The following is a 27,647-nucleotide window of genomic DNA, read 5'->3' on the forward strand; positions in this document are numbered from 1 at the left end:
TGCTACGTTGGTTAGGCTGCTGGAGCTGGAAATGGCACTAGGGAGCGTTATGGACATATCATGGATGGTCAGTCCCTGCATCCATAGCTCTGTCTATTAATCTGAGTGGTTACATTTCTCCAGGCCGATCAGCTTTTTACCAAAACAGACGCGGGTTGGCGTTTTTGTTATTATTATACCTGTGGATTTGCCTTTTAAACAGCTGCATATTTTTCAAGGTATCAAAGTGTCGCCAACTAAAAGGTAAACAATAGGCCTATAGCAAATGCAGCATATGGCATTCATTTTACACATGTAAATAGCACTTTTCAGTAGTGCTCAAAACATGCCATTCCATGAGCGCAGCATTGATTTTTCAACATGAATCAATGAGCCCAATCAGTCGTCCATGACAACAAAATCATAAACAACAGAGTAGGGCTGGCTAATAAGTCCGTAGTTTTGGGGTCATGCTCAGGTAAAACAATTTGGCTAATCTATACTTCCATATTCTCAAATCCTATTCTTGAGGATCATCTCATAACTTTTATTGGAATGACTGGAGTTTTGACTTCAGAAGTTACAGGGTGTGTTGAGTGGTGGTGTCCGTTTGCCTGGTGTAGGACCATAATGGAACAAATTATCCTCCTTAGCAGCCTTCCTGTCTCTCCCGTGGAGGATGGAGGATTTTTAATAAGGGTAGGGTAGGTTTCTTCTTCATTTTGTGTCACAAAGTATAATGGATTTATACACCAGTCCAGCTGGTGGCGGTAAAATGCAACATATTGGATGCCATCCGCCACAAAATAGCATTGAAGAAAAGAAGGACACACCCAAATACAGTACGTATGAACACAGATTGAACAATGAGACAGATATTTGACCGGAAGTATAAATGTGAAGCATCGGCTTCGCGTTTACACTCACTACCACATGTGGTAGTAAGTTTTGTTGACTCTACTCTTTGCAGAAGTTTAGGAGTACAAAGGCGAATTACACGCCCTTGACAAAGGAGGCGTTCCCTAACGGAAATATGCAGATATAGGCTAAAACGCGCCAATAGGATCTCGTGCTTGGCTATGGCAACCTTGCTTGTTCTGTGACTAATTTGTTACCATTGGTTTAGTTATACAAAGGATTTGGTATGAAGATAGGCAGGCAGAAACTGTTTTTCCAATAGATATCCCCGATCACACTTGTATGCGATGTGATGGCGACGTTGGCTTCCTTTGATACACTTGATTTGACGAAAATGAAAACGTGTCAGTTTGTCACTTTCACGTGGTTGGAGTAATACAATGTTCAACTACTTACGACTTTGGCTTCAGATTGAGAGAAAATTGACAAATAAGGAAGAATGTTCTACTTTCTCAAACTCTGGCCTGGGTGTGTTTAGCAAGCGTTCACGGATGTTGCGCCTCTGGGTTTAGAAGCTCTGTAACACGTTTTGGAACGTTCAGATAGAAATGTATTATGTAGAGCAAACATGCCTCTATATAAGAAATTCTGTAGTCTCTAATTATGGCATTACTATCTGTAACGTTCGAGAACGTTTTGGCAACTTAATGTGTTCATTCCATAGTCTATGACTTTCAATGGTTCAACCCGTTGACATTACGTTTCCATGTGGTTCCTTAAACATAAACTGTCAACCCAATTGTCATAAATGACCATTCTTTAATAGGAATATTAATACTATAAGGACAATCAATGTCCGTGTTCCATTCTCAGACTACATATATTCCATGGATCAAACAACGTATTCATCACTCACTATCATATTCAGTCTGATAAAGTAGCACACCAATGTTTATGGAGATGTGTTTGGTGGAAAGAAAGACCGGAACCAATTTGAGTTCTTTTATCAGCAATCGTTTTTGAACAATCAATCTATCCTACCAATATAAACATGCATGCTCAGTTTCTAAACGGTCTCTCCACAATAACAATACTAAACAGTTCAGAAGCAACCAGCCAAGATGAAAAAAAGGTGGGATAGATGGTAGGTACTGAAACATATGGTAAGATTACCCTCTGTAATCTCAAGGAACAATTTGGACCAACTGTAGCCCCTTGTGAAATCTGCAGCAATTTGTGTGTCATACAAAATGTCTTAAAAATCAGCACTAGATCATAAAAAATGAAGAGCAAAAAAAAATAATTATCCTCTTTAATTACAATGCACAATGTTCATCATTGAAAAATATGAAACTAAAGATAGAATAATTGAGTATTTTGGATTGACTATATCAGAGTTGTATAACTAAATCAATATAAAAAGTGATGAGTTAACCCATCCATTTGTGGGTGCGGAAATGATTATGCATCTCCCATCTTCACACACAAACTAGGAAGACCACTGGTTATTACAAAACACTGGAAAAGATAAGTATTTTGTAAGCTCTATGTTGGACCACTTGTCAAGTCTTCTTCAGGTGGTGAGAAGACCTGGCATGTTCCCTTGCAAGACACAAATCCACTATGCCCCTCAAAAGTGTACAGAGTATACTTTAGGTCAGTGTACAAGGTTGCCATGAAGTACCTGAAGCAACAACAGTGTGCTTGTTCACACCTGATCAGTGGAAGGTCCATGGAGTTCTTAAAATGTTTCTCATTAACATTTTGAGAGACCTGAATCTATACACAAATGATCAATTCTCTAGTATTTACAAGATGGAGTGTATCGTCCCAGATCTGCAATCACAGATTTCACAGGGGGACAAACACAAGATGACCAATTTCAAAGTATTTCTATTTATCCCCCCCAACATGGCTACATAGAAATGATGTAACTTGTGCGCATCATGAAATTAGTGCCATTATGACGCAAACACCAATGTGGTCAGCCTGTAAATCTGAAGTAAGTCTGGTTTAACTAAGGTAAAGGGCAGAAGCTCCTGTTATGATATTGGAGCAATACAGAGTTTTAACGTGCCACAATACCGATTGGACTCGAGGTTAAAATAAAAGTCAAAACATTAACACTTTAAAAAAAGTTTGTTAATTAGTCTAATTTCACAAATCTGCCCAAGGTGATTTGGGACTATTCTCCATAGTGAGAGGCAGTTTGGGCAGGTCGAGAGGTCGGTAGGTGGGCTTTGATGATTTCGGCTCAGTCACATGGTGGAGCATTGCCATTGGGGCAGGGGCTAGAGATTCTGCTGGGGGATCCTCTGCACTCAGACTGGACCCGCTGGCCATAGTCAAGGTGTATCCATCACATCACATGATGTACACCTTCTCAGCTTGGGAGAAACTGAAGACTTCTTTGGTTCTGGGGCAGATCACCTTGTCATCTTGACGAATGGATAGAAGAGACTAGAGGAAGGAGAAATGATTAACATGAATAATAACAATTACTCCATTGCCATTGTAAAGATGAACTGTGTGGGATGTAGAGACTCACGTTGTATCCGTAAACATAGCCGTTGGGCAGCATCATGGGTGGGTTGTTCTCATTCATCACCTCCCCAGAGATTTTGCACACCAGACGGGAGTTAGCACAGTGTGCCATGGGCAGGGGCTGGGCCAGTTTGTTCAGGGACTTGCTGCACACGGGGCAGTCCGGGTTTTTAGAGGTGCCATCCTCCTTATAACACTGACTGGAAGCAGAAAGGTTAAGGGCTTAAACATGATCTTTCACTTTACATTCCAGTACTAAACAGCTGGAGGTCTTTGGCAGAACACATTGAGACAAATATGTTGAAGACCTTGAATTTGATGTGCAGTTTTAGATAAGTAATTATAGAGAGACCTGGCCATCACAACCAAAAGGAGACAATGTGCATCGCCAAAACAAGCAGATGACAGAGCACCACATGTTACTGGTTGAAACAGCTAAACTAAGGAGCACAGAGCGGTGACCAGAAAAGATACGGAGTTTTGATAGCAGACAGGCCAGCCTGGAGTGTGATGGTAAACACAGAGTTGTTGCCCAGTTGGTGTAATCTGTAGTTGTCATATCTGAACTGTTGGATCAGCATTTTCCAGCGGGCAGGGTCCAGGAGATCCTGCGAGGGTTGACGGACAAAGAGACGATCAGACTTGATGACAGACCTACACTATTTGACATACACACAGGAATATGCACACTACAGGCTAGGGCATTACTATGGTATTACCTTATAAGGGGAGATATGGGTGTCTGAGGGGAACGCCAGCATACCCATCACCTGCCGCACCTCGTCCAGCTGACCCCCCTCTGCTTGGCTGAAGTGCTTCCGCGCATGTCTGTGAAAAACATGTATCACGATTGTTCTCATTTGAACTTTAAATATGTCTCAATGTTAACCCAAATATTTTATTACAGGATATGCAATGTCAGCAGAAACGGTTTCCTACCTGACGGCGTCCATGCGCTTGTTCTGTCGGATGAGCTCGATAAATTCCTGGATTCGCAGACTAAACTCCAAACAACTCTGGAAGGAGAAGCATCAATGAGTTAATATGTACATATAATGTACGAGACATCATGATCTACTAAAAGACATGGCATAATCTCCTGCCTTACCTTCATCTTGCGGAGGCGTGATTTGTTGTCATGACACCAGGCCAAACAGGTGGCGGTTTCCTGTCGCTCTAGCGACTCCTCCACCTCTTTGGCTGTGAGGAACATCTCAATGTTGACCAGGTCCTGAAGGACAGGGAGAAAGAGGGGTCATGTGAAATAGAGACAGCACAGAAAATGTAGTTCTCTAAACAATTACAATACTAGCAGCCATTGGAGATACTACCAAAGTATTTTACTGTAAAGAATAAGAAACTATAAGTAGTATCCACGTAATCTTGTATGCATATTGACGAAGAGAAGTGGGACGCACCTCAATGCCACTTTGCCGTGCCAGTTTGACCGCTGTGTTGTAATAGCCACACCGCAGCAAGTGTTCTACCATCATGCGGTCCATTCGTTTCTTCTTCCAGACATTGACGCCCACTGGCTGGTCGCTGCTGTGTTCCTTCAGGTGTTCAATCCTCCGCTTACACAGCTTAGCACTCTCATCCTCCGCCTGGATGGACTCAGCAGCCTATCCAATATTCACATGTTCTATACTTACTGCATGTAGTACTTGAGCTCTGCTGGATCCTCTTCATTTTACTGCTTTGATTAACTTATGTTGAGAAATCGTTGTTTTTGAAATCGCTCAATTAACATGTTCAAGATTTAACAAGTGCTTAAGAAATTTGCAAACGTGAAGCTGGCTGAAATATTGGTAGCTAAGCTATCTGTGGTTGATCGAGGAATACTGTAAATAAATTTAAAAAAAATCTCTGCACAGCAACATTTCAATGCTAACTGTTCAGAGGACAACTGTTTGAACCTACCTTCCTCTTCAGGGCACTGAGCTTCTCCACCACCCCATCCAGAAGGGACACCACAGAATCCACCACTGGGAAACTGCTGAGAGTCTTCTCCAGCTCTGCCACCACCATGGTTACGTGACTCGTCTCCCGGTCAATGTTCTTCTGTGCAGCTCTGAAGCGCTTGTTCAGAGTTTCATATGGTACCTGTACATATGATCAATGCAAAAGCTACATGAGGTGGTTTCAGTCATCCATTCTGACCATTTAGGGTTCATTAGTTGGCAGAAGTTTCCAAATATTTGATTCATAACTTGCTGAGATCATAACCTCTAGTTGAGTGTACAAAACATTTTGAACATCTGCTTTTTCCTTGACAGACTGACCAGATGAGAACTACACTATATATATATATACAGAAGTATGTGTACATCCCTTCAAATTAGTGGATTCGGCTATCTCAGCCACACCCGTTACTGACAGGTGTATAATGTTGAGCACACAGCCATGCAATCTTCAGACATACATTCAACTTGGCAGTCATATGATACCACCTTTCAAACAAGTCAGTTCATCAAATTCCTGCCCTGCTACAGCTGCCCCGGTCAACTGTAAGTGCTGTTATAAATGGGGTTCCATGGCCGAGCAGCCACACACAAGCTTAAGATCACCATGCGCAATGCCAAGAATCAGCTGGAGTGGTGTAAAGCTTGCCGCCATTGGACTCTGGAGCAGTGGAAACGTGTTCTCTGGAGTGATGAATAACACTTCACCATCTGGCAGTCCGACACACAAATCTGAGTTTGGCGGATGCCAGGAGAAAGCTACCTGCCCAAATGCATAGTGCCTAGGGCTGTTGCGTTGACCGTATTACAGCCACACTGGCGGTCACGAGTCATAATGGCAGTCAAATTCCACATGACCATTTAGTCACGGTAATTAGGCTTCTCCAAGCTCTGATGCTGCTGGTCATTAGTAGCCTACCAAACTTGCTAACAGCCTGGTACTTACTCAGCACTCTATTGTCCCTCTAATCACCCCGTCATCAATGCAAATGTATTCGAAAATAGAATCAAAACGCTTTTGCGCAACATTTCTATAAGCTATGCAATTGCGGGAGAAAACAGAGTGATGGCCGCTAATATTATTTCTCAACTTTCCTTATATTAAGAACATTGCTTATATTTACAACAGGAGTATAGCCTACCTCGCTGGCATGAGAATAAACCACGGGGAAAAGCATCCTCCAGTCTCTATTTAAGTGCATAGATGACATGTATTTTGTTCCCCGCTGCCCGTTTCGATACAGGTGAATATTAAGGGTTCATTCTAAATCATAACAAATGTCACACATATATTATTTAGTATATGTAAAGACAAGATTAAATCAAGAATAGTCTAATGGGTGACAATATTAGCCTATCACTTGTGAATGATATATTATCACTTGTGAATGATGCCCAGCACAAGGAACAATGCCTTTTTTTGCAACTTGTTCGAATCATAATCGCACATCTCATGTTTTAATAAGGTTTGTATCACAACTAAAGTGGCCAAATAACTTCTTAAAATTAAGCACATTAACCTGCTTTACAAGGGGCGTATTGCCTAACTGGCATATATAAGCAGCGCGTGAGTTTCAAATTTGGGAAATATAATTTTCACCATTAAAAATGCACCTTTATAATAAAAGCATTACATGCATAAATGTATTTGCGGTCACTTTTGATAATGGTGTTTTCCGCTAATGGAATATTCGTGCTTACTACCATGTGAAGAAATAGCCTAACACTATGTTCGGAATATTTATTTATTGCGCAGAATAGGTCGACTTTAGTACTATGTAGGATAGTAGATTGACATAAGCTAGTGCTTTTGCTGTTTGTTAGGCCTACTCATCTTGTTGGCTGATAAAGTAAATGTGGACAGTTCATCAATGTGCATCTCTGAATTGGATAAGGACACACGCAGTTGCGCCCCTGATGTTTCGGTCTTCACTTGTAGCCTGTGATAAAGACCTGATCACATGACTGAAAGCCATGCCAGTGAGAGACGCGTCGGATTGTGCAGCACACTCAGGGAGAAGGGCACAACGCAGCAATCCAGCCTGCAGAGTATGCTATCCGTTTCTTCTGAATTAGACTAAATTTTCTTCATATCATGTGTCTTTAGACCTGTCTAAAATAAATAATGGATTTATTATGAAGGTGTAGGCTATATTACATGGATTTATTAGACTTTTAAAAATGGCTTGTAGGCCGTGTGTGGAAGCCAGGAGATGCTAAATGTGTTTATGTTAATTAACGGTCAATTACCGTGAGCCCGACAGTTATTTGCTTGACAATCACCGGCTGATGAAGTTGTGTGACCTCCACAGCCCTAATAGTGCCAACTGTTTTTCATGGTTCGGGTCAGGCCCCTTAGTTTCAGTGAAGGGAAATCTTAATGCTACAGCATACATTTACATTTGAGACAATTCTGTGATTCCAACTTTGTAGCAACAGTTTGGGGAAGGCCCTTTCCTTTTTCAGCATGACAATGCCCCTGTGCACAAAGCGAGGTCCATACAGAAATGGTTTGTCAAGATCAGTCGAATACCCATCAAACACCTTTGGGATGAATTGGTACACCGACAGCGAGCCAGGCCTAATCGCCCAACATCAGTGCCCGATCTCACTAATACTTTGTAGCTGAATGGAAGCAAGTCCCTGCAGCAATGTTCCAACATCTAGTGGACAGCCTTCCCAGAAGAGTGGAGGCTGTTATAGCCGAAAAGGGGGGACCAATTCCATATTAATGCCCATGGTGGTTTTAGAATGATGTTCGACAAGCAGGTGTCCACATACTTCTGCTAATATAGTGTATGATCCCTTATTGATGCAACTTGTTAAATCCACTCAACTGTTTCCTGTGTTTATCAAGAATGGTTCATCAACCAAAGGACATCCAGCCAAGTCAACATGGACCAGCATCCCTGTGGAACACTTGACACCTTGTAGAGTCCATGCGCCGACGAATTGAGGGTGTTCTGATATGCAATATTAGGAAGGTGTTCTTAATGTATAACAGATTCCAACCAGCCTTAGCTTTGGGACATCTGGAGTCTATATTGGTTGGACTCCCTGAGTTGTGCATTGTTCTGGTGGCTGGCAATGGAAAATAACCCGACCACAATATAGCCGGCTTCACCAAAGAAGCATTTCCTTTCAACAAAAGCATTTGTATAATCTCTAGGACCTCTATTTACCCAATGTAAAGTGAAATATGTCCCTCGCTATTAAATAAAAGTCTGAATCCAACTTTTGTCCTTACAGCACCATATTCCCGTTGAGTTAGAAGGCTGCCATTAGACCACGCACTTCACGCGAGACTTCCTAAAGCTAAATCTGGCGTGGGTCGGACAAAAGTTGGATTCAGACGTTTATTTCATAGCAAAGGTCAAATTTCACCTGGTAAGTAGAGTTCCAAGAGATTATACAAATACTTTTGTTGAAAGGAAATGTTTATTTGGTTAAACCGGTTATATTGTGGTAGGGTTATTTTCCGTTGCCACCCACCAGAATGATTCACAACTCAGGGGATCCAACCAGTACACAGACTCCCGACAGTGTGTCCCAAAGCTACTAAGGCCTCAGCTCTGATAATATCAATCATCACATTCCTATTATGCGAATTAACGTAACAACCACTCAAATGGTGTACAAGTACTCGTACAATCCCAATGTAATTAAACGACTATTCAGATAAAATGGCGACTAAGAAAGCAAACATACAGCCGTCTAGCAGCAGCCACATAATAAGTGTCGCAGTGTGATATTGCCGCAAACTCGAATCTTCTCAGCCATATTGTCGAGGTAGTAATTTGAGGACACTGCGCTTGTTAGCTAGCTTTAAAAAAAACATTAGCAATAGCTACGAACTAGTCAACTGACCGTAAATACCACAATTCTACCGTTTTCTAAACGATCAACTGACTAGCATTCATGCAGCTTTGGATTTGCGACTAACTAATATTTTTGTGACGCTGTACTTCACACAGCTGGTGAGGAACCATCCTTGTCATGGCATGTTGATTTCATAGGGAAACAATACTAGCTAACAGCTAGCTATGGTGAATTTAGAAACAAACGTGAATAACTAGTTAAATTGATCTAAGCTAGAAATGTGTTAGCTTTCAAATCTGCGTCAGTGACAGAGGAAACGTATTCAGACACGAGCTGGCCATCCAATTCCAAGTAATGATAACGTTATCACGTGCAGTGTGATGAATTGATGACTTCACACGCCACGGAATATGGACAGAGAACCAGCTAAAACTAGCCGACACGACAAGTATCAGCTGGCTAGCTAGCATAAGATACGTGGCAAATGTGTATATTTTTAACTGATCACGTTTGCGAATAACCACCAATCTTCTCGATAATTTACAATCAACTACTTGATTGGGATGTTGTATCTGACCAAGGCTTTTCATAACCTCAATCTAACATTTGCCCCGTTGTTTTGAACCAACGTGCCCCTGCCTGACGTCGTTAACGTTAGTTAGCTTTATAGCTAATGGCCAGCCAAATGATAGGAATTAGCGCCTAGTTTGTCAAATCTTAAACTCATGCCTCCATCACGATCGGTTAGTCTTGATTTTCATTCAAATAAACAATTTCAAACCTTCAAAGTGGGATACTCTTGAACCTTCAGCGCCATGGATAGTTGGGCAGCTGTCTCTTGCACCGCCATCTTCATTTGTGAATTTCTAGGATTTTACTTGCGGTGCAAAAAATACGTATGCTCACTACAGCCATCTAGTGTGCTGGTGTCGTCAGTAATCATATTTTTTGGGGGGGATAGTATGTAGAAAAATGTTTGATAGAGGGTGATACTATCCAAAAAAGTCTGTTTAATGAAATTGGGCCCAAGCAAGCTTCTTTTTTAAAACGTATTTTCGAATACGTGGTTGTACATGCGGCAGGGGTTTTACGAACAACCAGAGGTCAGCGAGAGGTGAGAGAGCTAGCTGTTGGCGGCATACAGGAATGACACTGTTGACAAAACACAAGCCTTAGTAGGTACAATCTGTAAGATATCTTGATGTTAAATGGTCATTTAAAAATGCCTTTAAAGTTGCTCAAGATGTATTAAGTAAGTGAAGTCATCTTTTTATTGAATAATGGACTTTACATGACCTGTAAGTCATGACCTGAAGCTCAAATGTTATTTGTCTAAAGTTTAAATTCTTTGTAAACAACAGGTGTAGACTAACAGTGAAATGTTTACTTACAGGTCCTTTTCCAACAATGCAGAGTTAAAAATAAAAAACAGAAATACCTTATTTACATAAGTATTCAGACTCTTTGCTATGAGACTCGAAATTGAGCTCAGGTGCATCCTGTTTCCGTTGATCATCCTTGAGATGTTTCTACAACTTGATTGTAGTCCATCTGTGGTAAATTCAATTGTTTGGACATGATTTGGAAAGTCTCACACCTGTCTATATAAGGTCCCACAGTTGACAGTGCATGTCAGAGAAAAAAACAAGCCATGTCCGTAGAGCACCGAGACAGGATTGTGTGGAGCCACAGATCAGGGGAAGAGTACAAAACAGATTAAGTTTGGAACCACCAAGACTCTTCCTAGAGCTGGCCACACAGCCAAACCGAGCAATCGGGGGAGAAAGGCCTTGGTCAGGGAGGTGACCCTGAACAGGCAGTTAACCCACTGTTCCAAGGCCGTCATTGAAAATAAGAATTTGTTCTTAATTAACTGACTTGCCTAGTTAAATAAAGGTAAAAAAAAAAAGGTTAAAAAAACACACAAAATAACCAATGGTCACTCTGACAGAGCTCCAGAGTTCCTCTGTGGAGATGGGAGAACATTCCAGAAGGACAACTATCTCTGCAGCACCACCAATCAGGCCTTTATGGTAGAGTGGCCAGATGAAAGCCACTCCTCAGTAAAAGGCTTGCTTGGAGTTTGCCAAAAGGCACCTAGAGGACTTTCAGACCACAAGAAGCAAGATTCTCTGGTTTGATGAAATCAAGACTGAACTCTTTGGCCTGAATGCCAAGCGTCATGTCTGGAGGAAACCTGGCACCATCCCTATGGTGAAGCATGGTGGTGGCAGCATCATGCTGTGGGAATGTTTTTCAGTGGCAGGAACTGAGAGACTAGTCAGGTTTGAGGGAAAGATGAATGGAGCAAAGTAGAGCAAGATCCTTGATGAAAACCTGCTCCAGTGCCTTCAGGACCTCCGGCTGGGGTGAAGGTTCACTTTCCAACAGGACAACGACCTTAAGCACACAGCCAAGACAATGCAGAAGTGGCTTTGGGGAGAAGTGTCTGAATGTCCTTGAGTGGCCCAGACAGAGCCCGGACTTGAACCCGATTGAACATATCTGGAGAGACCTGAAAATAGCTGTGCAGCGCCGCTTCCTATCCAACCTGACAGAGTTTGAGAGGATCTGCAGAGAAGAATGGGAGAATCTCCCCAAATACAGGTGTGCCAAGATTGTAGCGTCATACCCAGGAAGACTCGAGGCTGTAATCGCTGCCGAAGGTGCTTCAACAAAGTACTGAGTAAAGGGTCTGAAAATGTATGTAAATGCAATATTTCAGTTCTTTTTCTTTTTTTTATACATTTGCCCCCCAAAACTATTTTTTCTTTGTCATTATGGGGTCTTGTGTGTAGATTGATGAAGGGGGAAGAAACAACCAATTTTAGAATAAGGCTGTAACATAACAAAATGTGGAAAAAGTCAAGCGGTCTGAATACTTTCTGAATGCACTGTAAGTATGTGTGGGTAGAGTCCAATGTAGTGTATGTGCATGAAAGTTAGTGTTAAAAAGGGTCAATGCAGGTAGGCCAGAGTGGCCATTTGATTAGCTATTTAGTCTTATGGCTTGGGGGTAGAAACTGAATAGGGTCCTGTTGGTTGCAGACTTGGTGCACTGGTACCGCTTGCCATGCGGGAGCAGAGGGAACAGTCTATGGCTTGGGTGGCTGAAGTTTTTGACAATTTTTCCAAGCTGTCCTTCTCAGAACCTATTATCAATGATGATCACAATCCACTCAGACTCAGTTTGTTTTTACTATGCCATTCTTTCACAGTGATACAATCACATGACAATGGCAACAGATGCTGATGATCAGAAATTATTTATTTTCCAGAGCTAAAAAGAAGACAAAATCTACCTGAACATGTAAGTATATGTAATTGGTTTCAATGGCAAATCTACAGAGATACACATTACTTTAAGCAGTGCACTGTCAATGTCTAAAGATATAAGAATTAACAGTAGACCACCTCTTTATGTATATGATCTATATTTTGAATATGCATAAAACATGAAGAATTCCTTTCTGCAGAAGATTCTATTGTCTGATCCAACGTGCCATTTGAAAAATATTTCACTCAGCCATTACTGACTCTTGTTCCCCATACACCCTCTCCCTTTTCTCTTTCCCCCTCCCCCTCTCTCCACTGCATGCTCAGATTTATTTTCCTGTAGGAGCCCTCCCCAAGCCTGTCTATTTGAGTAATGAGCCATATTGTGATTGGCTACTATCCAGAGGCAGTCAACCTTGATTGGCTGTCACATAGCGCCTATGATTGGCCAATGCTCTGCCGCATGTTTTAGCAAGCTCAAGCACAGTCTGGATTTGAGACACAGAAGAGGGTGATGCAAGGTTTGTGATCGTCCACCCCCATGTTGTGGTTCCTTTGTGCCGTGTGTAGGTCACTAGGTCAGGATACAGGGCAGCGTTGTGTTCACTCAGCGAGGGGGAGTATGCTGAGTGGCACGGAGAGGGGAGGGGCATAGGGGGGAAGTATGGAGATGAGAAGTTGTAGATACTGTAGTATGGTGTTTTTGTGTGTTTATCAGTGGTCTAATACCGTGAACTGTATTGTGGTGCCATTCCCAGCCCTCTTTACTGAGAGATAATGTGTGTGTGTGTGGGAAATTTATCTGTGTTATTACTAGGAGTCAGTAGTGCATTTTACAGTGAGACGCCTGTGCTTTTTCAAGAACAAGGAGCAAATAATTTTGAAGCAATCAACACTGAGTCCTACACCACAGGTTTCTGATTTTCCACACACCTTTAAATTCTCCTAATCGAAAAGAAAGGTCTGTTGGACCTCCCCCCCAATTCAAAGGGCTTTATTGACTCTCTCTCTCAGAAAAGCATAACCAATCCAATTATACATTTGGCTAGTTCCACAAATATAACCAGCATCTGCTATTTACAGTATAACATTCACATACGTCCGTTGCAACTTAAAAGACGACATTAGACTTGCTGTCAGTCATCACACTAAATGTGGCCAGTGCTTTGTTTGGCCTGTGCATCTCTCTGGTTGTTGGTGGAATCCGATGTGAAGGAGCAAAACCATTAGCTACGCTGCAGTGAGTGCTGAGGAGATGGCTGCAGTCTGTGCTCAGTCCATTGGCTCAGACAGCGTAATCTTTCTCTGGGGCATCTTCCTCTCCCCTCCTTTCCTCTGTCCTTCTCTCTTTACCCTTCACATCTTCTTCTCTCCCCTCTACTGCATGTCTTATTTCATGTACAGTTCTGTGATATAACAGTGGATGCCATATTGTCATTCAAGATATTTGTGTTTCCTGTGTTCCGTGTTCAATGAATCACTGTTTCATGTGTTATGTGGCGGTTCCAGATTGTATCACACTCTGTGTTTATAGTCAGTTGTTGTTCCATTCTCTCCCAGCTCTGCTCGTGTTTAGATGTTACTTTGCTAAATGATCCACAAAGGAATATTTGTATCTGGGGCTTTTTAATTGGCAGATGCAATGTGCCAACATGCCCGTACACTGAACTAAAATAGAAACACAACAATTACAAAGACTTTACTGAGTTACAGTTCATATGAGGAAATTAGTACATTTTTCACATGACTGGGAATACAGATATGCATCTGTTGGTCCCAGATACCATACGGCGAGCACGAAGAAGAACTTCCCAGAGACTGGTTGTGCAAACCTATAGTTTCATCAGCAAACCCATCAGTTTCATCAGGGTGGCTGGTATCAGACGATCCTGCAACTGAAGTAGCCGGAAGTGGAGGTCCTGGGCTGGCATGGTTACATGGGCTCTGCGTTTGTGAGGCCCATAGGACCTACTGCCAAATTCTCTAAAACAACGTTGGAGGCGGCATATGGTAGAGAAATTAACATTCAATTACTGGCAGCAGCTCTGGTGGACATTCCTGCAGTCCCTCTAAACTTGAGACATCTGTGGCATTGTGTTGTGAAACACAACTGCCCATTTTAGAGTGGCCTTTTTATTGTCCCGAGCACAAGTTGCAACTGTGTAATGATCAACCTGTTTATTCAGCTTTTTGATATGCCACACCTGTCAGGTGGATGGATTATCTTGGCAAATGAGAACTGCTTACTGACAGGGATGTAAACAAATCTGTGCACAACCTTTTGAGAGAAATAAGCTATTTGTGCGTATGAAGCATTTCTGGCATATTTGAATTCAGCTCATATGAGTTATCTATCCCTATGATACAGCGATGTAGCCAGGATGGGACACATGTTAGAGTACATGCTGTGCTAGATCTGCTGGAATGAAGTCGCAAAACAAAAGTCCCCCACTTAAGTATTTTCCACTCAAGCACAAGTGGAGATCTGTTTACCTTCCAGCATTCGCTTGTAAGAAGTTGTGCAGAAAAAAACACTTGCTTTGCAGTGGCCAGGTGAATAGTTCTTTAAAAATGGCAACATAAGAACTATCACTGGCCAGGGTGTGAACCAGCATAGAGAGCCTTGGGATTAGTTTGATAATAGAATGTGCTATCAAATTAACCTTGTGTTTTTTTTTTCAAAAATCCAAAAGTATTTACCTCATTATTTTTACCATAAAGACTCAGACTTTTGTGGCTCTGGATATTAACCGGTGACACACGAGCTGTCATTTAAATAAGAGTTTTTTGTGTTTATCACATGTAGTTACTGACCATCTCAGGAGCATGAATTACAATGACACCTTAGGTACACCATGTACTGTACACACAGTAGAGTCATTAACAGTGAGTCAAGATTTATATGGTTTTAATCATATTTACTAAGAAACCATATGGTAACATATTTCAAATATGTAATCACAATTGATAATTAAAGATGTGTAGGTTTTATAATACTTGTTTTAAATCTGAAAGACAAACAAGTCAATCATGTTATTACACATTTTTGTGTTGATAGGCAGCAAATGTACACCAATCACTGTAAACTGAAACTCAGCAAAGTTATCATGTGTAACTTAAAATGTGATACGTTTTATTTGATGGTGTTTGTTTTTCTTCTGTTGCCTATAGCCTATCTTCTGTTATTGCATAACACTTTACATTTGGCCTTCTTTCGGAAAACAAAAGATACATTTCGTGTGGCCTTAGCTCCACCCCATTTCTTTTCTCATTTTCTTTCAGCCACCTCACTCACGCGGCTGCTTTCTCTCTCTCTCTCTCTCGATCTCCCACTCCCATAAATGCAGTGACACTTGCATTCTGTGTGCACGGGCGTGTGACAGAGAGTGGTAGTCGAAATAGAAAGTGAGGAAGGAAGGGAGAGTGAGGGAGCATAAGGGAAGTTTAAAAAAAGGGGGAGCATATGTATGTTTGTCACTGAGGGGGAAAAGGAAGAAGAACATTCAAGTATCCGCCATATGCTGTGGATTTATGATGTCTTGCTGAAGTGAATGTCCTTTTTTGGGGAAAAAGATGGGAAGCTCGCATTTGCTGAACAAAGGCTTGCCTTTAGGTAAACATTTACCTTTCCTTTTGTGCATGGGACCAAATGTTAACTGTGATTGCGTTGTGTGGTGTGGACACAGATCTGTGTGTTCAGTGTGCTGTACAGTATTCTACCTTCCCCTCCCCCTCTTCTTTCCCTCCTCCCCTCTCTCTCTCTTTCTCTCTCCATTATCTTTCATCTCTCCCATTCGGCCACTTACAATGCTGTAATAACTTGCTTTCCACTCCCGAATATGTTTCTGTTTAGCTGTTTTGGACCTGGTCAGAGGAGATGTGTGTGAGGGGTTAGAGCCTTTCTGTGTTGATCCAGGGAACGATTAGCCTCCTGTGGGATGAAGGACAGTACTATTTCCCTCTAAAAATGTGAGGCAAGGACACACACAGCACATATTTCCTGTTCATTGTGCAGTGGGGAACGGTATTTCCAGTTCCGGCCTTGACTTGCTTCCTCATTCTCCTTTCAGGGGAGAAAGAAACTTTGATTCTAGAACAGTCTACTAGGGGAATACTTCAGGTTCAGGAAGTACAGAAAACAGCTTTGTAGGTGCTTAGTACTGATGCTGCTATTGTGAATACTTCCATGTTTTCATACTGGTGTCTGTTACTTGGACATTTTGTTTACTTGTATTCACAACAGCAGCATATTGTCTACATTGGAGGTATTGTTTGATCTTCATGATTGATCTTTGTATGATTATTCATGTCCGAGCTCGTAGGGGTCTCTGATTCTGTGATCAAAGGATCGTGTCTTATCTCATTAAAATTGACACACCAATTCACCCCTGGGGTGCTCAAATTGGCCGAATTACCACAATACAAAGCTCACATATCATTGTGGCCATGGATTGTCATCATGATAGTGGTGATAAAACATGCATTTTGGGGTGGGGGTGGGGGGGTATTTTTGTCATCTTTGAAGAACATGACTGAAAAATGTGTTGTAGACCAACCAGACGGGGCTTAGTGATCTGTGTACGTGAGAGAGTGCTTGTGTGATAGAGTTTGCCTGTGTGTGTGTACGCACACGTGCGCATCGGTGTATGAGCAGGTGTGCGTGGGTGGTGTGTGTGTGTGTGTGTGTGTGTGTGTGTGTGTGTGTGGTAGCTGATGAGGGAGTGAGCTGAAGGAGAGGGGTGTGTCTACACTCCCCTGGCTCATCTGGGAGGGAGATCTCCTGTGGGAACAACAGTGGGTAGAGACGGTCACGCCATGTTTGTGCCAGATTGGCTCTGATCATAAATCACACAGCTCGAGCTGCTCACAGGTGCACTATTTTCCCTCTCCCTATGATGGTTACAGTTACAATGCTACATTTAATATGAATGCAAATATAGATTTTATTATGCTGTATTGAAATCGAATGGGTTGATTCCTGGCATGCTCACTAAAAAAATTGTCAAATAAAATCGAGCTATGTTTGAAACATTTCACATGTGCATGTTAGAGGACAGCTCTGATATCCTTGTGGAACACAACTGGGGCTTTCTGAGGTGCTGGCCTTATTTTCAGGAAGTAGCTTTGACTGTATGAGCATAGATGACAGTTCACTGTAGCAGACGAAGGAGGGATAACCCTTAGGTCCACGAGAGACACTGTTTAGAATATTGGACCCAAGGGTCGTTCCTCCTGATTCTCACAAGGTCATATCCTCCAGTGGAATGAAAGATATTTCCTTCCAGTTAGAACGGAGTCTGTAAATGTGTCAGTGAAGTGATGATGGGGATCTATTTCTCCCCGTTGATGTGTTCACATGAATCCCTCATTAGAGCAGGTGGAATAACATGTAGAACTGGTGCTCATATTGGGACTAACACCCGTGTTAATCCAGAAGAATGAATTGTGTAGGAGAGTAACAAGTCCCCTTGTTACTGTTATCTTCCAAAACAAGTGGATGTACAGTTAAAACACTGATTATTTGGGACAATGAGTAGCATCAGTGTAGAAAATGTGACATTCTAACAATTTGATGCACAGAGGATTTCCTGTTGCATTATTCTGTGCGTGAACCGTAGTGCAATTGACCCACACAGTTGCTCTTTTATATTGGTTTCACACTGAAGTGGTTTAGTAATTTTATAGTTGATACGAGCATGGCAGTTGGTTAAATGTCATGTAAAGTTTAGTTACCACTCTCACCATAGTTTGAATGGCTAATTTGATGAATTGCACCATCAGGGGGTGTTTCTCATTTAGTGACTAATTTTCTATGAAAGGCGATCGTCTGCTCCTAGCTGCTTTTCAAAAACATGCATGAAGATGACCTATGACATTTTAAATGGCTTTCCAGTCATGAATGCAATATTGACTTATTAAAAACCGCAAATAATTCTGAAACACAAAGTATGAGACCCCTTTTGGGATTTTTGTTTACTCGCATGTGAATCATTAACATACCAACTGACTACTGGATTTGTTGTGGTTTTAGGTGGAAAATAGTAAGCAAGATCATAAACACAGCTGCAATTTTCCCACACTGCCATGTCATATCACAACCCATACTGTAGACATACCTCTTTCCAGACATACTGTCTGTGAGTGGTCCTTTACAGTAGACTATGATGTCAAATATAGTTTGTTTACCCATCCTCTCTGTCTACAGGCATCCGGCCCCCAATTATGAATGGGCCCATGCACCCCCGGCCCCTGGTGGCCCTGCTGGATGGGCGTGACTGCACCATAGAGATGCCCATCCTGAAAGACGTGGCCACTGTGGCCTTCTGTGATGCCCAGTCCACCCAGGAGATCCATGAGAAGGTCCTGCCATGCTCTACATGTTGTCTGTCTGCTCAGCCTCATTTACATGCTACCAGTTTCAAGTTAATTGGACTTAATTTAAAAAAGACACCCTGGCCTAAAAACAGTATTTGTTTACCATATTATATGCAAGACCCTGTGCTGTTAAACAAGTTTGTTCAAACACCGTAATCAACAATGTCCTAAAAACAATGACATAAACAACTCATTTACAATGACAGGAATAAGCCTGACATGTATACATTTTCAGTTAAAATAAATTGAATCTTCCTAATTAACAGAACAGTACAATATACTTTATATTTTTTATTTGAATTTATGTTGCCTTTTGGTAGGCAGCCATTTGTAAATAAGAATTTGTTCTTAATTGACTTGCCTAGAGAAATAAAGGTGAAACATAATAGTAATATAATAAGACTTGATTATATCCAGTGTTTTTCCCACAGTGCAACAAAGCTAAATTAAACATCAGAGGAAAACTGGCCCTCTATACTTCCTGTAGTACTGATTCCCAGTGTGTGTTTTCTCCTGCTCTGGTTCTGAATGTATGGCAGGCTGAATCTTTGAGCTCTCCCTGGCCCTGCAGAAACAGATGGCACCCACATTCTCTCCTCATTCCCTTTCACAGGCCCATAACCACCCAGCTCCTTGCCTAATTAAAATATCCCCTTTCAGTTTAATTGAGCTACATGGTGGCTTTACACAGCGTATAAAGGGAGAAGTGGCAGAGCGTATGGTGCTAGCTGCAGTTGGGCTGATCATGAAATGGAACATCAAACGTGGTGAGAATAGATGGGCTACCACTACAAGAGCCCAATGGAGAGCCCATGTCAAATCAAGTCAAATGTATTTATATAGCCCTTCTTACATCAGCTGATATATCAAAGTGCTGTACAGAAAACCAGCCTAAACCCCTAAACGGCAAGCAATGCAGGTGTACAAGCACGGTGGCCTGGAAACTCCCTAGGAAGGCCAAAACCTAGGAAGAAACCTAGAGAGGAACCAGGCTATGAGGGATGGCCAGTCTTCTTCTGGCTGTTCCGGGTGGATATTATAACAGAACATGGACAAGATGTTCATAAATGACCAGCATGGTCAAATAATAGTAGGGCCTGTCAGGGCCTATGGAACAACACCGCTATGGTTAATGAATTGCTATGCATTCGGATGACACATTACTTTAGTTTTATTTCTCTTATTGAAGGGTGCTGTATAACAGTCCTCTGATGTACTAAACCTGAGAGCGTTGTGTTGGCAGGTACTGAACGAGGCTGTAGGAGCTCTGACGTACTAAACCTGAGAGCGTTGTGTTGGCAGGTAGTGAACGAGGCTGTAGGAGCTCTGACGTACTAAACCTCATAGCGTTGTGTTGGCAGGTACTGAACGAGGCTGTAGGAGCTCTGATGTACTAAACCTGAGAGCGTTGTGTTGGCAGGTACTGAACGAGGCTGTAGGAGCTCTGACGTACTAAACCTCAGAGCGTTGTGTTGGCAGGTACTGAACGAGGCTGTAGGAGCTCTGATGTACTAAACCTCATAGCGTTGTGTTGGCAGGTACTGAACGAGGCTGTAGGAGCTCTGATGTACTAAACCTCATAGCGTTGTGTTGGCAGGTACTGAACGAGGCTGTAGGAGCTCTGACGTACTAAACCTCATAGCGTTGTGTTGGCAGGTACTGAACGAGGCTGTAGGAGCTCTGATGTACTAAACCTGAGAGCGTTGTGTTGGCAGGTACTGAACGAGGCTGTAGGAGCTCTGACGTACTAAACCTCATAGCGTTGTGTTGGCAGGTACTGAACGAGGCTGTAGGAGCTCTGATGTACTAAACCTCATAGCGTTGTGTTGGCAGGTACTGAACGAGGCTGTAGGAGCTCTGATGTACTAAACCTCATAGCGTTGTGTTGGCAGGTACTGAACGAGGCTGTAGGAGCTCTGATGTACTAAACCTGAGAGCGTTGTGTTGGCAGGTACTGAACGAGGCTGTAGGAGCTCTGACGTACTAAACCTGAGAGCGTTGTATTGGCAGGTACTGAACGAGGCTGTAGGAGCTCTGACGTACTAAACCTCATAGCGTTGTGTTGGCAGGTACTGAACGAGGCTGTAGGAGCCCTGACGTACTAAACCTCATAGCGTTGTGTTGGCAGGTACTGAACGAGGCTGTAGGAGCTCTGACGTACTAAACCTCATAGCGTTGTGTTGGCAGGTACTGAACGAGGCTGTAGGAGCTCTGACGTACTAAACCTGAGAGCGTTGTGTTGGCAGGTACTGAACGAGGCTGTAGGAGCTCTGACGTACTAAACCTGAGAGCGTTGTGTTGGCAGGTACTGAACGAGGCTGTAGGAGCTCTGACGTACTAAACCTGAGAGCGTTGTGTTGGCAGGTAGTGAACGAGGCTGTAGGAGCTCTGACGTACTAAACCTCATAGCGTTGTGTTGGCAGGTACTGAACGAGGCTGTAGGAGCTCTGATGTACTAAACCTGAGAGCGTTGTGTTGGCAGGTACTGAACGAGGCTGTAGGAGCTCTGACGTACTAAACCTCATAGCGTTGTGTTGGCAGGTACTGAACGAGGCTGTAGGAGCTCTGATGTACTAAACCTCATAGCGTTGTGTTGGCAGGTACTGAACGAGGCTGTAGGAGCTCTGATGTACTAAACCTCATAGCGTTGTGTTGGCAGGTACTGAACGAGGCTGTAGGAGCTCTGATGTACTAAACCTGAGAGCGTTGTGTTGGCAGGTACTGAACGAGGCTGTAGGAGCTCTGACGTACTAAACCTGAGAGCGTTGTGTTGGCAGGTACTGAACGAGGCTGTAGGAGCTCTGATGTACTAAACCTGAGAGCGTTGTGTTGGCAGGTACTGAACGAGGCTGTAGGAGCTCTGACGTACTAAACCTGAGAGCGTTGTATTGGCAGGTACTGAACGAGGCTGTAGGAGCTCTGACGTACTAAACCTCATAGCGTTGTGTTGGCAGGTACTGAACGAGGCTGTAGGAGCCCTGACGTACTAAACCTCATAGCGTTGTGTTGGCAGGTACTGAACGAGGCTGTAGGAGCTCTGACGTACTAAACCTCATAGCGTTGTGTTGGCAGGTACTGAACGAGGCTGTAGGAGCTCTGACGTACTAAACCTCATAGCGTTGTGTTGGCAGGTACTGAACGAGGCTGTAGGAGCCCTGACGTACTAAACCTCATAGCGTTGTGTTGGCAGGTACTGAACGAGGCTGTAGGAGCTCTGACGTACTAAACCTCATAGCGTTGTGTTGGCAGGTACTGAACGAGGCTGTAGGAGCTCTGACGTACTAAACCTCATAGCGTTGTGTTGGCAGGTACTGAACGAGGCTGTAGGAGCTCTGACGTACTAAACCTGAGAGCGTTGTGTTGGCAGGTACTGAACGAGGCTGTAGGAGCTCTGACGTACTAAACCTCATAGCGTTGTGTTGGCAGGTACTGAACGAGGCTGTAGGAGCTCTGACGTACTAAACCTGAGAGCGTTGTGTTGGCAGGTACTGAACGAGGCTGTAGGAGCTCTGACGTACTAAACCTCATAGCGTTGTGTTGGCAGGTACTGAACGAGGCTGTAGGAGCTCTGATGTACTAAACCTGAGAGCGTTGTGTTGGCAGGTACTGAACGAGGCTGTAGGAGCTCTGATGTACTAAACCTCATAGCGTTGTGTTGGCAGGTACTGAACGAGGCTGTAGGAGCTCTGATGTACTAAACCTGAGAGCGTTGTGTTGGCAGGTACTGAACGAGGCTGTAGGAGCTCTGGTGTACCACACCATCACACTAATGAGGGAGGACCTTGACAAATTCAAGGCACTGCGGATCATTGTCCGCATAGGCAGCGGCTTCGACAACATCGATATCAAGTCGGCTGGAGATTTAGGTGAGATCCTGCTGTGCTCTCTCTCAACTATGGATGTCCACCTAAAGACTTACAGGCTGTGAACTGATCACTAGGTGAAATCTTCTATTATTTTCTTCAAGTTATGATATTCCATTTAAATCAAGTGCAATTGCTCAGATCTGCATAATAAAAAGTACCAGTCAAAAGTTTGGACACATACTCATTCAAGGGTTTTTCTTCATTTTTATTAGTTTCTACATTGTAGAATAATAGTGAAGACATCAAAACTATGAAATAACACGACTAATTTTCTATGAAAGGCGATCGTCTGCTCCTGGCGGCTTTTCAAAAACATCCATGAAGATGACCTATGATATTTTAAATGGCTTTCCAGTCATGGATGCATTTAAACAAAGTGCAATTGCTCAGATCTGCATAATACATTTTTTGTTGATACAGTACCAGTCAAAAGTTTGGACACACATACTCATTCAAGGGTTTTTCTTTATTTTTAGTAGTTTCTACATTGTAGAATAATAGTGAAGACATCAAAACTATGAAATAACACATGAAATCATGTAGTAACCAAAAAAGATTGAAGCTGCCTTGATGACAGCTTTGCAAATGCTTGGCATTCTCTCAACCAGCTTCATGAGGTAGTCACCTGGAATGGATTTCAGTTAACAGGTGTGCCTTTTTAAAAGTGTATTTGTGTCATTTCTATCCTTCTTAATGCGTTTGAGCCAATCAGTTGTGTTGTGACAAGGTAGTGGTGGTATACAGAAGATTATGGCAAGAACAGCTCAAATAAGCAATGAGAAACAGCATGAAGATCAGTAAATCCGGAAAATTTCGAGTACTTTGAAAGTTGCTTCAAGTTCAGTTGCAAAAACCATCAAGCGCTATGATGAAACTGGCTCTCATGAGGACCGCCACAGGACAGGAAGACCCAGAGTTATGTAATAAGTTCATTAGCTACCAGCCTCAGAAATTGCAGCCCAAATAAATGCTTCACAGAGTTCAAGTAACAGACACATCTCAACATTAACTGCTCAGAGGAGACTGTGTGAATCAGGCCTTCATGGTTGAATTACTGAAAATAAACAACTACTAAAGGACATCAATAAGAAGAAGACTTGCTTGGACCAAGAAACACGAGCAATGGACATTAAACCGGTGGAAATGTGTCCTTTTGGTCTGATGAGTCCAAATTATAGTTTTTGGTTCCAACCCCCGTGTTTTTGTGAGACGCAGAGTAGGTGAACGGATGATCTCTGCATGTGTGGTTCCCACCGTGAAGCATGGAGGAGGAGGTGTGATGGTGCTTTGCTGGTGACACTGTCTGATTTGTTTAGAATTAATTCAAGGCACACTTAACCAGCATGGCTACAACAGCATTCTGCAGCGATACGCCATCCCGGCTGGTTTGCTCTTCAGGCTGTGTAAGGGCTATTTACCGTGATGGAGTGCTGCATCAGATGACTTGGCTTCCCCAATCACCCGACCTCAACCCAATTGAGATGGTTTGGGAGGAGTTGGACCACAGAGTGAAGGAAAAGCAGCCAACAAGTTTTCAGCATATGTGGGAACTCCTTTAAGACTGTTGAAAAAGCATTCCAGGTGTTGCTGGTTGAGAGAATGCCAAGAGTGCAAAGCTGTCATCAAGGCAAAGGGTGGCTCTTTATAATCCCTTTATAAAATAAATATATTTTGATTTGTTTAAAAACTTTTTGGGTTACTACATGATTCCATATGTGCTATTACATAGTTTTGATATCTTCACTATTATTATACTGTGTAGAAACTAGTAAAAATAAAGAAAAACACTTGAATGAGTAGGTGTGTTGTAACTTTTGACTGGTACTGTAGCTATTTACATTCGTCCTGTCCTCCAATAGGGATAGCAGTGTGTAACATGCCAGCAGCATCGGTGGAGGAGACAGCGGACTCTACACTGTGTCACATCCTTAACCTGTACAGACGGACCACGTGGCTCCATCAGGCGCTGCGCGAAGGCACCCGGGTCCAGAGCGTGGAGCAGATCAGGGAGGTGGCGTCTGGGGCGGCGCGGATCCGTGGGGAGACACTTGGCATCATTGGCCTCGGTTAGTGTGAGATATTACAGTACAATGTTATATTATAGATGTAGGATCTTCATTTGATCACCCTGTTGCAGAATATTTTTCTTCCAATGCAGGACATTTAAAACTTGAGGTGTATTTGAGGTTTAAAAAGGCTTTCCATGTTGACATTTCAGACTTGATTTTCCCTTACAAAAAATGTATCAACCCCTACAAACATTTCCATTAATTATAATCCACATAATAATTCACATTTCTTGTTGCTGCAGGATTATTTTCCTGCTGTATTAAACTGGCTCAAATTAAGATCCTGCACCTGTACATTGTATTACACTGCCCAACTGGCTGTTAGCTGAAGATAACATGGTCGGTATAATGAATAGGAAATTGGTTCTTTAAATATGGGCTTGTTTAGTAGAGTTCGATGGCTTTTCTGTATACCATTTTGAGCTGTGATGTGTTACAAAACAGGCATAGTGAATGTGTAAGGAATTCATCTTTATTGTATCTCTTTGCTGTAACTATTTACTTGTCTGGGTATTACTCAAATGTCCATGTTGTTGTCTGTTCTCAGGTCGTGTTGGCCAGGCTGTAGCACTGAGAGCCAAAGCCTTTGGGTTTAATGTGATATTCTACGACCCGTACCTGTCTGACGGGGTGGAGCGAGCCCTGGGCCTGCAGCGCGTCAACACCCTCCAGGACCTGCTCTTCCACAGCGACTGTGTCACCCTCCACTGCAGCCTCAACGAGCACAACCACCACCTCATCAACGACTTTACCATCAAACAGGTCGGGGCCGTGACACGCACATGCACGTACACAGACAGAAATATATAGACACTCACGCACAGAAGCCTACTAGATCCATGTCACTGCACTGGGGGATTTAAATCTACTAAGAAGACCAATGTAGCATGCCCTTTGCAGTTGTGTTCTGCACGGTCTACATATTTTATATGGTGTGTTGTAGATGCGCCAGGGTGCGTTCCTGGTTAACACGGCCCGAGGGGGGCTGGTGGAGGAGAAAGCCCTGGCACAGGCCCTGAAAGAGGGGAGGATCCGAGGAGCGGCCCTGGACGTCCACGAGACAGAGCCCTTCGGGTGAGCTAACTTTAAATTCTTCTACTGTCTTCATTCTACTGATATTTATATGATACTGTGTTGAAGTGATGTTAACAATAAATTCCCATGTTCCTTCTGTCTCAGTTTCAACCAGGGCCCTCTGAAAGATGCTCCGAACCTCATCTGTACTCCCCACGCTGCCTGGTACAGTGAACAGGCTTCTATTGAGATGAGAGAGGAGGCAGCCAGGGAGATCCGCCGAGCCATTTCAGGTAACACCATTACACTAAGCATGGGTATTCTCGGGTGGATTCTTGTCAGGCTCCCCTCTCACTAATAAACAACAGCAAAGCCACAATAGCAACTCCCCAATAAGCACATTGTGCTTCATCAGTGACTGTTTCCTGCTTCCAGGTCGTATTCCAGACAGCCTGAAGAACTGTGTGAATAAAGAGTTCCTAAGCCAGACTAGTCATTGGGCCAGTATGACCCCTGCTGTCAGTCACCCTGAGGTCAATGGGGCATACAGGTGATACATCCACTGTTGATACAGAATAGCATGTAGATACAGGCACTGTATGCATATTTTGCCACAGGCCAAAATAAAATGTTGGGTGTTATTTGTTGATGCTGGTGACTCATTTTCTGGGCATCCTCTCCTCCCAGATACCCTCCTGGTGTTGTGAGTTTGGCCTCTGGGGGGCTCCCTCCGCCTGTAGAGGGGATCGTTCCCAGTGCCGTGCCCATCACACACAGCCTGTCCAGCGCCGCCCACCCCCCTCGCGCCCCCTCGCCGGGCCAGCCAGGCAAATCAGAGTTGGACAGGGATCAGCACCCCAATGACCAGTTGTAGCCCCGCCCCACAGAGCTCTCTGTCCAACCATAGAACTCTCCTGGTCTTCATCACCCCAAAGAGGAATGGAACTGATGCATCATGGGTTCTAAACAGCTGCCATGAAACAGACAGACTCACAGAGGTCCATTACAGTTCATCTGGTTCAACCATAGTGGAGTCGGTCGTCTTTTTGAAACTTTTTTTTGTGTAGAAAAAAAAACAGAATAATATTGTGGATTCGAAAAGAGAAAAATATCCTTTAAAGCCAATCCTACTGTTTAGACTATAGTTTGTCCAAGTAACGTGGGCGAATGTCTGTTTGTGTCCTATGGGTTCTTGTTAAAGCAGAAGTAGTTGATCATAACATGATTGTAACTGTTTGTGTACAGTTTTTAGAAATATGAAAAAAAATATTTGTAGTGCAGTCTAAAAGAAAAACAAGGGTGAAAACTAACCAACCGGTTTTAAAAAGACAATAGAATATTTGTTTTATATGTTTCCCAACAAGCCCCAAAAGAGGCAGCTTTTGCACAGGTTCTCAGGAAATGGAGTTTCCCTAGTTCTTTTTCTTCTACACCACATAGTGCTTTGTTTTTCTACCCGCCTGCCTCTGCTCTATATTAGCAAAATTACTTTAAGTTCCATTTGTTCTTTCAGTTTAAGGGGCATGTTGTTCTGTAGTCTTCAGCCTCTGTATAAATGTTAAAACTGTGCATTTTGGGAGAGAAGACCCCCCTGTCTTGTGCATACCTGACGTACTGCTTGCCTGTGTCAGTGTGACTTGATTGTAACGTGTCTGAGAAGAGAAGCAGCTCCCAGCTGCACAATTAGTAGCAGACATACATTGCCTCTCTTCTGGTGAAGTAGTAGGTTAGCAATATACAGTATACATACTATATATTACAAAATATCATTATTTTTGGTTAATCAATATCCAAAAAGAGATGTTTGTGACTGTATGCATTTGTATGAATTATTTTAAAAATAAATAAAAGTCCCTGTTGAAAGGTCAAATTTGATGTCTTTGTCC

The 27,647-nt window shown here is 42.9% G+C and overlaps 2 protein-coding genes across 5 annotated transcripts; one reads left to right on the forward strand and one right to left on the reverse strand.

The window, feature by feature from the left end:
* Nucleotides 1–1,825: 1,825 nt before the first annotated feature.
* LOC124011658 (E3 ubiquitin-protein transferase MAEA) lies at nt 1,826–10,098 on the reverse strand. The gene is made up of 9 exons (XM_046325119.1): nt 9,943–10,098; nt 5,302–5,484; nt 4,800–5,003; nt 4,490–4,612; nt 4,321–4,397; nt 4,101–4,209; nt 3,856–3,989; nt 3,386–3,581; nt 1,826–3,297 (listed from the first exon to the last, which is right to left on the reverse strand). Exons 1-9 carry the CDS (start codon nt 10,015–10,017, stop codon nt 3,202–3,204), a joined length of 1,197 nt encoding a protein of 398 aa, XP_046181075.1. The 5' UTR covers nt 10,018–10,098; the 3' UTR covers nt 1,826–3,201.
* LOC124011657 (C-terminal-binding protein 1) lies at nt 8,661–27,631 on the forward strand. Of its 4 annotated transcripts, XM_046325115.1 has the most exons (11): nt 10,135–10,275; nt 12,440–12,471; nt 12,765–12,958; nt 18,643–18,797; nt 22,534–22,678; nt 24,538–24,744; nt 25,295–25,509; nt 25,691–25,821; nt 25,927–26,054; nt 26,197–26,311; nt 26,449–27,631. In XM_046325115.1, the coding sequence occupies exons 3-11, from the start codon at nt 12,952–12,954 to the stop codon at nt 26,633–26,635; spliced, it is 1,290 nt and encodes a 429-aa protein (XP_046181071.1). In that variant the 5' UTR covers nt 10,135–10,275; nt 12,440–12,471; nt 12,765–12,951; the 3' UTR covers nt 26,636–27,631. The 4 variants fall into 4 exon arrangements, with proteins under 4 accessions (XP_046181073.1, XP_046181071.1, XP_046181074.1 ...); XM_046325117.1 differs by lacking the exons at nt 10,135–10,275; nt 12,765–12,958 and adding an exon at nt 8,661–8,729; XM_046325118.1 differs by lacking the exon at nt 12,765–12,958 and having other exon boundaries at nt 10,136–10,275.
* Nucleotides 27,632–27,647: the final 16 nt, after the last annotated feature.

Source organism: Oncorhynchus gorbuscha, linkage group LG23 (assembly GCF_021184085.1).
Source record: "Oncorhynchus gorbuscha isolate QuinsamMale2020 ecotype Even-year linkage group LG23, OgorEven_v1.0, whole genome shotgun sequence".
Lineage (NCBI taxonomy): Eukaryota > Metazoa > Chordata > Actinopteri > Salmoniformes > Salmonidae > Oncorhynchus > Oncorhynchus gorbuscha.

Excerpts from the sequence above, each read along its gene's own strand:
- LOC124011658 (XM_046325119.1), bottom strand. The coding sequence starts at position 10,017 with ATGAAGATGGCGGTGCAAGAGACAGCTGCCCAACTATCCATGGCGCTG. Across the intron at positions 4,210-4,320 it reads AAGCGCATGGACGCCGTCAG|ACATGCGCGGAAGCACTTCA; the intron begins GTAGGAAACCGT and ends TGTTTTTCACAG. Across the intron at positions 3,990-4,100 it reads CCCATATCTCCCCTTATAAG|GATCTCCTGGACCCTGCCCG; the intron begins GTAATACCATAG and ends CAACCCTCGCAG.
- LOC124011657 (XM_046325114.1), top strand. The coding sequence starts at position 16,011 with ATGGGAAGCTCGCATTTGCTGAACAAAGGCTTGCCTTTAG. Across the intron at positions 16,051-18,642 it reads GAACAAAGGCTTGCCTTTAG|GCATCCGGCCCCCAATTATG; the intron begins GTAAACATTTAC and ends CTCTGTCTACAG. Across the intron at positions 25,822-25,926 it reads CACGAGACAGAGCCCTTCGG|TTTCAACCAGGGCCCTCTGA; the intron begins GTGAGCTAACTT and ends CTTCTGTCTCAG.